At 45.7% G+C, this 9,613-nt stretch overlaps 1 protein-coding gene across 6 annotated transcripts in view; it reads left to right on the forward strand.

The window, feature by feature from the left end:
- Positions 1–9,374, forward strand: part of TTC24 (tetratricopeptide repeat domain 24) — a 31,628-nt gene extending 22,254 nt beyond the window's left edge. For 4 of the 6 annotated variants that reach the window (XM_076073025.1, XM_076073026.1, XM_076073027.1 and 1 more), the window contains 5 exons: positions 1,054–1,185; positions 1,576–1,758; positions 2,142–2,212; positions 4,022–4,154; positions 6,667–9,374. In XM_076073025.1, coding sequence (XP_075929140.1) covers positions 1,054–1,185; positions 1,576–1,758; positions 2,142–2,212; positions 4,022–4,154; positions 6,667–6,778 — 631 coding nt within the window. In that variant the 3' untranslated portion in view covers positions 6,779–9,374. The remainder of the gene's footprint in view (positions 1–1,053; positions 1,186–1,575; positions 1,759–2,141; positions 2,213–4,021; positions 4,155–6,666) is intronic. The other 2 variants (XM_076073028.1, XM_076073029.1) reach the window with 2 other exon arrangements.
- Positions 9,375–9,613: the final 239 nt, after the last annotated feature.

Below are 9,613 nucleotides of genomic sequence, written 5' to 3' on the forward strand. Positions count from 1 at the left end.
CCCCTCGTCTGGCCTGGGCGGGGGATCACCCAACACCGCCCGGCAACAAGGTGAGACCTCTACATCTCGAGCCTTCTTCGGCAGCGGCTGGGCTGTCGTCCACGCAGGCTGTCGTTCCTCTCTCTCTCCCAACGATGGTGACCTCACTCTCCCAACGGCGACCCAGAGCTCACGCACACTCCTGCTCATATATCCCTCCTCATTCTGAGTCCGCACGTGCCCCCACTTAGGCTGCCGTCTCCATGGCGCCCCTCGCACTAGCTAATCCTTATCATCACCCCCATCTCCAATCTCTACGGCGCCAACCCCGTGTTCCCACGCACACACCTGTTCGCCCCCAATTGCCCCCACTCACAGAGAGACTTGCGCAAGGTTGCATCCTGCATTCCCTTGCACGACCTTTCCACAAACTCACACTTTCCCGTGCTCGTCTCTCGTGGTGCTCCTCCACTGGCGGTGCCAGTTGGGGGGGGGGGGGTGGCACATGCCCCCCCCCCCAATGATCCGATCGAAATCCCTAATTTCGATCGGATCATTTGGGTTTATTAGTAATAAATCGGCATTTTGCGATCCCCACTGCAACTGTGTAGCATATTATTACGTGCCAGATGCTAGGACAATAATCAGAGTCCATAATTGGCGATAAGTAACGGCAAAGCAGTTATAAGTGACTCACAGAATTGTGCGCAGTTGCGTATACAGTCCACGACTTCCCTGAAGGCATACCTTCAGCGAGCGCGATGCCGATCACACAACGCGGTTCAAATTCGACCCTCGATCGATGGCTGCGCCATCGCCGCACACGCGTCAAATAAAAAGCAAGGGACAAGTCCTTACTTACTAACAACACCTCTATGATTTTTCATTGCTAGAGGGGTTGCCCCCCCCCTACCTGAAAATGCTGGCTCCGCCATTGTGCTCCTCTACACATATATAAATACCTCCTAGGACAAATGCATATTGGAACACGTTACAACTTTCGTGCATATGCATGATTTTTCTGAACTTGTTAGATTAATTCCCATTGTGCCTCAACCTCTCCCTCGCCAGCAGTGAAGGAGGCGGGCGTGGTGTGGTGCATGTGGATGAGCTGCGAGCCGTGGGGTCGGTGGGCAGACACCCTCAGGGCCCTGAGGATGATCCCACAAACAGGACGGCCCCTACCCGAGTCTTCCCTGGCACACAGTGAGCAATGTTATCAAGCCTAATATTTCTAAGTTACTCATGAATAAATTATAATACTGCAACTATCATACTATGTGCTAAAGCATAGTATTATTGGGGTGGATTGGTGGCACAGTGCAGCACACTGCACTATAAACTCGGCAATCTGTATCTGATCCTCACCCGTGTTGCAAGTGATATCTGAACGGGTTTTTGGTGGCCCCTTCACCAACCGGCACTCATCAATGCGGAGAAGTATAGTCAAACAGCTCCCATGATCGACACAGCATGGAGAGGCCTTCATCCAACAGTGGATTGATGCATTACAATTTGCTATTATTGCACACAGACGTTTTAATCTGCAATTCAAACAAATATGAATGTATTTGTCATATGACTGACTGATTACAGCAGAGGCGCTGTTGGTGTGGGGGGTGAACTCCACCAGGGCCTACGGTATGGCCCGGCAGGGCCCGTCCAGAGGCTCCTCATGCATCAGCCACCCCACAGTGGCCTGCAGAGGCAGCTCCCAAGGGCTGCTCCTGAGAATGGACATCACGCCCGCCCAGCCACCACCTCCCACCTACCTTCCAGGTCACTGTCTCCACATGCCCCATGTCTCCTGCTCCTGCCACCATCAGGGCTTAATTTCTCACTGAATATTTTCCGAGTTCCTGGTAAACCTGGAGGTGGCATGTGACTATTAGCTACAGCTATGGCAATAGATATAATGGATGTGATGTGTTAGCCGACACGGACACACCCAGATTAATTTAAGCCCTTGCCACGATGTTTCCCTGAGACCTGCATTGTGAAACTGAGCCTCAGTACCATTGCTTGTTTATCTTATCGGGATTTTGTAAAATGTAAAAGAATATAATTTCAAACACGATGCCCCATGGCTGGGTAGTATTCTCAATTTAAATGACAAATGCTATACATCGTTCATCCATTTTATTTAAATCTTGTCTCCACAGCTCCTTAAATGACACCTACCTGGTCCCTGACCCTGCCACACTGTTTCATCAGGCATCCAGGCCACAGGCAGGTGAGTCTATGTCTCCACCAGCAGTACATTTCATGCCACCTTCACCAATCGACCAAAATGGCCAGTATTGACTCGAAGATGTTTGATTTGTATTTTGATTTAAAGCTTTCGTGACTGCAGTAATTCATATTCTTAGTTCTTTCGGTAAAGTCACGTTGAAGGGAAACAACAAAATAGTAAAATATATATAAAACAATAAAAATTCTCACTACGTTTCGACCATAACACAAACGGTCGTCTTCAGGTGTGTTGGTTTGCATCAAATGCACCGTTTAAAAATAAATGTATGCAAACCAATACACCTGAAGACGACCGTTTGTGTTATGGTCGAAACGTCGTGAGAATTTTTATTGTTTTATATATATTTTATTATTTTGTTGTTTCCCTTCAACGTGACTTTACCGAAAGAACTAAGAATATGTTTGATTTGTGTTTCATTAGCGGTGTCATCAGTTGAATGGCTGGGACATCCTTAGCTCCCTCTGTTTTCTGCAACTAGAATTTGGTTATTCTTGACGTGGTGAACTAAAGTTAAAGAATCATTGGTTAATTCAATAAGTTTCAGCTGTTCTCTTAAACCCTCCAGTGATGCCCCTATGCGAGCATTTACACGTTTTAAAATGGAATAGCTCATTCTCCTCTCCTGCCCCCACAGTCTGGAACTTCCTCCCTCCAGCTGCCCAAATTATCGACTCCCTACCCCTGTTCAAGTCCATGCTCAAGACCTGACTTTTTTCATCTGCTTAATACGAACTGTCTCTATGTACACAACAGGGACATGCGGTCAGGGGAGGAAGGGGAGGCAGAGCCTCACCTGTTATACTCCAATGACAATAGCTGTTTTCGAAAAGCAAAAAATTATAAAATAAAAATTAAGATTTTTCCACTGATCTGTGTTATGTCTTTTCTGTATGATTCAAATCATTTTTATAGTAAAAATTTCCAAATTTGCGGAGCTCCGCTGCAAATACAGGGAGACGAGAGGTGAGGCAGCGATGAGCTCAGCCTCCCCTCTGATTGCGCAACCCCTCAGAAACTGAATGGAGCGCGGGCAATAACCGCGTGCCTGTTACTATCTCTCTGTAATGATTGGAATCATACAGAAATTACATTTATAACACAGATCAGTGGAAAAAAATCTACATTTTATTTTCGTAACAGCTATTTTCATTGGAGTATGACAGGTGAGGCTCTGCCTCCGCTGCCGCCCCTGACCGCACGTCCCTGGTACACAAAATGATCCTTATTGCGGTACCCCGTTGTACCAAATAATAAAAAATGGCTGAGGCAATTAAATATTTTCTTTCTGGGACACTATTTTTTCCAGGGGTGTTACTTAACTCCGCGACTGGGGTACCAATCAATCCGAAATCAGTGCCACACTCCGCGATGTCGAAACGCAGTGAGGACGGTTGCGCTGAAACACTGAACGCTCGTATGCACCATAGTGCATCGTGTACAGCTCGTCGAGATACATCGATTGCCGCATCGCCGACCATCAACAATGACTGCATCACGGATATTATGCGAGAGCCGGGGTACTATGGTACCCCGGGGTACTGCCATAAGGTTCATATGCCCATCACATTGTATTATTATTGTAAATCATGGGAACTTTAACACAATTTCCACTACAGATGGATTGGATGCTTCTTGTCTGTTGTTGAGACTGATCGTACAAAAAAGATGATCGGTAGAGTAAACTAAAGCAACCCAATTCTTCACGACAAAATGCACAAGCAGACATCTTTCTTGGGTGATTAGCAGCAATGCTGCGCGTCCCGCCGTGTGTGTGATGGTTGGGCCTAGCAACAGGCTCGTCGTGGGGTACGGAAGAGCCCCCCTACTCCACCATCCGGTCCCAGCAGATGGCAGGGCCAACAGAGAGGCCACCGGGGCCAGAGAGAGGCTTGACCGAGGACCCCATCAACCGTGAGGATCGGTGAGTGGGATAGTGTCCACTGTGGTGGCTGATTTGACTGGGTGGCATGCTCGCCTACCAAGCCAAAGTTTACACAAATTCACGATTGGGTCGATTCCCAATCAGCTGCCTGGAAATGTTTTAAAATTATTACAAAATCATGCTACCTGGTGTGTTAAAAACCCATGCTTTACATTGCTCCAGTGCCAATCATTGCATTTTACTGCTCCACATATAACATAACTGTTTAACACGTAGGCTTTCGCGACCAATATCGTCCACCACCACCCGACACAGCCAACTAGTAAGGGTTGTCACTTAAACAGAACATGCCAATTCGTCACTAGTAGAGCACACCAGTGTGTTGGAGAGCCAAGCCACAACATTTACAATCTGGGTATGACGTTTCACCAGTAATTACAACTAGCTTCATCAGGTGACAGCCAGATTTGTGGAGAAGTCTAACTGTTTCGTTCCTTATAAAGAAGCATAGATGTGGTGACTACGCTTCTGCGCTCTTGTGCCAAGTGGGGGGGGGGGGATTACTGAGTTAACCTATATTATGTATGTGGAATATGCGAGCCCTTTCATCTCGTCCTTCCTGTCTATTGTGTATATTAAAGTAGCCCTACCAACGGAAATCCCTATTGAAGTATGCTGCCTTTCATAGGCATGCATTTGAATAATGTATTGTTTGATGATTCGCTTCCACGCAGCACTAAGACGGTAGCTATCCGAACAGTTAAATTATTTTTATTTCTTTCAATTTCGATAGATTCTCGAATTAGTCTTGGCCAGTAGTAGCTAGTTTTGCACATAACTTCAATATTATCAAAATCAATTGAGTGTCCTTGTTGGCACGCGTGTTCTGCTACTGCTGATAGTTGTATTTGCGAAAATTTAATATTTCTCTGATGGTCTTTTAGTCTCGTGCTGATCATTCATCCTGTTTGCCCAACATAACATTTACCACACGTGCGGTCAGTCCTGTACACACCTTCTGTTGACAGCTTTGTACCGTGCCAAATCTGACTCCGATGTTTTGTTTTTCCAAACATCTGGCTAGTTTCTCAGTTACTCCCGCAATGTACGGTATTTTGATCATTATCAAATTCACTCAAATGATTTTGATAATGTTGAAGTTCTGTGCAAAACTAGCTACTACTAATTAGACTTATTAGAGAATCTATCGAAATTGAAAGATGTAGAAATTATTTTAACCTTTCGGATAGCGACCGCCTAAGTGCTGCGTGGAAGCGAATCATCAAAAAATACATTTGTAGTCTATTTAACGGAGACACACACTTGAACTTGGAGACAACACGTTTATTCTACAACCCCAACAGGGTAACTACATAACGCACAATGATAGTTAACGAGACCCCAACAGGGTAACTACTTAACCGGGTCGGGGCCAGTAACGTACTGCCTGACCCACAATGCCGTACGTGATGACCGAAGATCGAGGAGACGTAGCACAGTGGGTTGATTCCAGAAGACAGCCACGATCACTCTCGGGACTTCCTTGTTATGCTCCCAAGTGTGGCCTTGCTCCGTCTTTGGCCACGCCCCCTTCTGGCTCTTGCCAGAAGGTTCTCGACCAAGCATCACGTGTCCCTCGAGCCCCCTTTTGGGACCCCTCGCTACCCTGTCCCGGTCATGTGCCCTCGCGAGTCCACCCAGACTGTCACATCCTTACTTGCCCTCTCTCAGACTGTCACCAGAACTATGCCCCCGAGGGCCCGCTTCCATGCCATACCCACTCTGGTGCCAGAGAGAGGCTCAGACGTACAGTTCCACTCTTGTGACAGTAGCTGGCGCGAAACACCATAGTGACTCCATTTATGTCACTACACATTATTTAAATGCATGCCTATAAAGGACAGCATACTTCAATAGGGATTACCGTTTGTTCGGCTATTTTAATCCACACAATGGACAGGAAGGACAAGATCAAAGGGCTCGCAGAATGCACATGCATAATGTACGTTGACTCAGTAATCCCCGCCCCCCCCCACTTGGCGCAAGAGCGTAGAAGCGTGGTCACCACATCTACGCCTCTATATAAGGAACAAAACAGTTAGACTTCATTAGACTTCTCCACAAATCTGGCTGTCGCCTGAAGCTAGTTGTAATTACTGGCGAAATGTCATACTCAGATTGTAAATGTTGTGGCTTGGCTCTCCAACACACTAGTGACGAATTGGCATGTTCTATTGACGTGACAACCCTTACTAGTTGGCTGTGTCAGGTGGTGGCGGGTTTTAACGACATTTTTATATATTTACGCGATCTAACCCAAAAAAATCTCTATTATGAACATAACTGTTATTATTTTTTTAAATTCTTGTATTTCAATTATTTTGCCTTGAGGAAATTATTTTGTTTTTATATGTCATATTTCTTAGTGTTGGGCATTCATTTAATTGTAATTGTTTATAAGGCATTCTGAATCGCCTCGTTCACGTGAAGTGCGCTTTAAAAAATAAAGGTTCACTGAATTGATCACCGCTGCCGTCACGTCTGTGCATAGCGACAGAAGGCCGTCCGGGAGTAGCGGACATTCTGGCAGCTCGGGTCGGATGTCGGGCGGAGAACTCCACACCGGCCGCCGCCGCCGCTCCCGCATGTGCCTCCTCATGTGAGGCCCTGCAGCAGCGCTGGCTCCCCTGGTTGCCCACGCGGTGTCGCAGGAAGCTCACGAGAACAGTGATGTAGCAGCCTGATGCGCCGATGACGAGAGGGCATGTGGCCAAAGATGGTTTGACTCATCATAAACACATCGTGCTGCCCTGAGCCAATGTATTTTTGCTGGAACCAGATCGCAGCAGGTGATCTGATAATGGGAGTGATTCAACTTGGAGGCCACTTATAAGCAAAGGGAGTTGACTGCAGCCCATTTAATTTTGCCTCATAGCGAATCTGAGTCAGTCCTTGTTTCCGAAATGTACTACTATAATGAGCCAAGAATGTCTGTGTGTCCCGTGCGTGACGTCACTCCACGTCGGCCAGCCCCCCTCATTAATACTCATGAACAGGTGGCGTCCTCCACATGGACCCCCACCCCCTCATTAATAATCATGAGCGGGTGATGTCACTCGACAAAGTAGCCCCTTCTCATTAATAATCATGAGCGGGTGACGTCACTCAACATGGGGGGGGGGCGAGGCGCCTCCTCCCCCCTCCTCAGCATCAACTTACAACCCTCACTACAAAGGCAGAACCCTCAGGTCACGCGATCTCCGTAACGCTATTGAGACATAGAAGTAAAAAGGACGTCATGATGAACAAGGGATTATAATGTTAAAATGAAATAAGTCTGTGTCACCGCGGCCTTACAAATTGTACACGAATTGATGCAATGAATATCACGTCGCGGTCTGATTTTCGCTTGCAAGTTTCAGATTTACTGAAATACACCTGTCCTTGAACGGGCAAAAGGCTAGTTATTGAAGAAAGTCTGACTGTGCTTGCAAGCACAAAGCTGGTATCTCAGTTTGAACTGAGCTGGCAATTTGCCGCTCTTTGCCAGCGATTACACAGCGATGGTGCTGACCCCGGCACCTAAATATCAAACATAGTCAACAGCTGCAATTGTAAATATTTACACCAATGTGTGTCAAATATCTTCCATTGAGCTTGGATGCGTAGAGTGTTCACCAATGCAATACACTTCCATTCGGGGTTGTACAGCATCTAAATGCGACTGCATCTTTGGACGATGTACAGAAACTGGACATATATATTTTATATAGAGGGGCAGTCAGTCATAGGTAGAGGAAAAACGGAAGGTCTGGAGCCTGGACTTGAAAAGGCGCAGGGAGTCGACAGCACAGGTGACTGGGGGAAAGAAGTTCTCAACAATGGCGGCTAAAAAGGAGAATGACCAAGTTAAACCGCACAAAAAAATAAAAAAATAAATTTAAAACACATACCTATAGACATCAATTACTTTATTCAAGTGGTGTGTATAAGTGATCCTTATGGCGGTACGCCGGAGAACTAAATAATACAAAATGGCCGAGGCAATTAAATATTTTATTTCAGGGACACTATTTTTTTTCCAGTGGTGTTACTTAACTCCGTCGTCGTCGTCACACGGCGTCACAAAAAGTGAGACCCCCCTCAAATATGACGTCACAAAGCTCTGTTCCCCCCCCCCCCCAAAAAACATTTCCATTTTGAAAATAAAACATGCTTCAAATCGCTTTAAACTATTGCCATTGTAGTGCGTATTTAATGTGGCGCTGCACTGATGCTGTAGGAGTGTTGTTATAACAATTCTACATTTATTTAAAGCTGCGCATTTTGATGTGACGTCACATTACTCAAACCCCCCCCCCCTCGTCACACATCGTCACAAATGTCTGACCCATCCCCCTAGGTGCGTGACGTCATTTATGGACGGACCCTTTCCACTTGCGGCTCTTTGGCTGTCCCTTTGCGGGCAGCCGTTTAAAATAAAAACCTTAAATATCAAAGCATAATTTAACGTAAGAATGTGTTCAATGTGGCGGGGAATGGGTCACTATCGAATGTCTTGGCGACAAAATGTATTGTTAAAGAATAACTTGAGAGGGGGAAAAACACTCAATAGACGCAGTTCATTCCATCACCGATGTTTCATTAAGAATTTGTTAGTGATCAGCTTTATACCAGCTGCTGTGTTTGTGTAAAAGCAGCTCTGCGTGTGACAGGGTTATCGAACTATTTTAGTAAAATACAAATGGCCCTTCTTATTTGAAAGGTTGCCGACCCCTACTCTGACCAGACATGGGTTTTACAGTTTAACACGTAGGCTTTCGCGACCAATATTATTCATAATAAAGGTTTCTGGGTTAGATTGCGAATTGCCCGACGTTTCGCTGGTAATTACATTCAGCATCAACGGGAAATTCGCCCGATGATGCTGGATGTAATTACGAATTGCCCGATGATGCTGGATGTAATTACCAGCGAAACGTCGTACTACTCAAACTGTAAATGTTGTGGATTCACTCTTCAACAACACACCGGTGGGCTAAAGTAGTGAACTATTTGTCTTTTGTCAACGTGACATTTTTTGCTGATTGGCCGTGTCGGGTGGTGGAGGGTTACGACACATTTATAAATAACGCGATCTAACCCAAAAACCTTTATTATGAATGGGTTTTACATTGTACGAGGTGTCCAAAATATCGGTACATTTATCACAACGTCCCACTATGTTGTATCAATAAAGTGTTCTCTGTTTCCTGACAACAGCTTCACAGAGTCTCAAGGATACTTCATAACATGCCTAAGGATATTTGGGCAATGCCCCCTTTTAGTGTATTTCTGCAACTTGAAGGAAACATTAGGCTTTGAGATAACTCTCACAATATCAGGAAACATCGCTCTCAAATTAATCTCAGTGGGCTTGTTTACGCGCTTTTTCCATCCTTTGGTTCTATTTTATTTTTTCAACGTTCAGGTTTGTTTTAGCCATACGTCCTAGCCAA

This window comes from Petromyzon marinus, chromosome 40 (assembly GCF_048934315.1).
Source record: "Petromyzon marinus isolate PM22_M1 ecotype Great Lakes invasive population chromosome 40, UKy_Petmar_22M1.pri1.0, whole genome shotgun sequence".
NCBI lineage: Eukaryota > Metazoa > Chordata > Hyperoartia > Petromyzontiformes > Petromyzontidae > Petromyzon > Petromyzon marinus.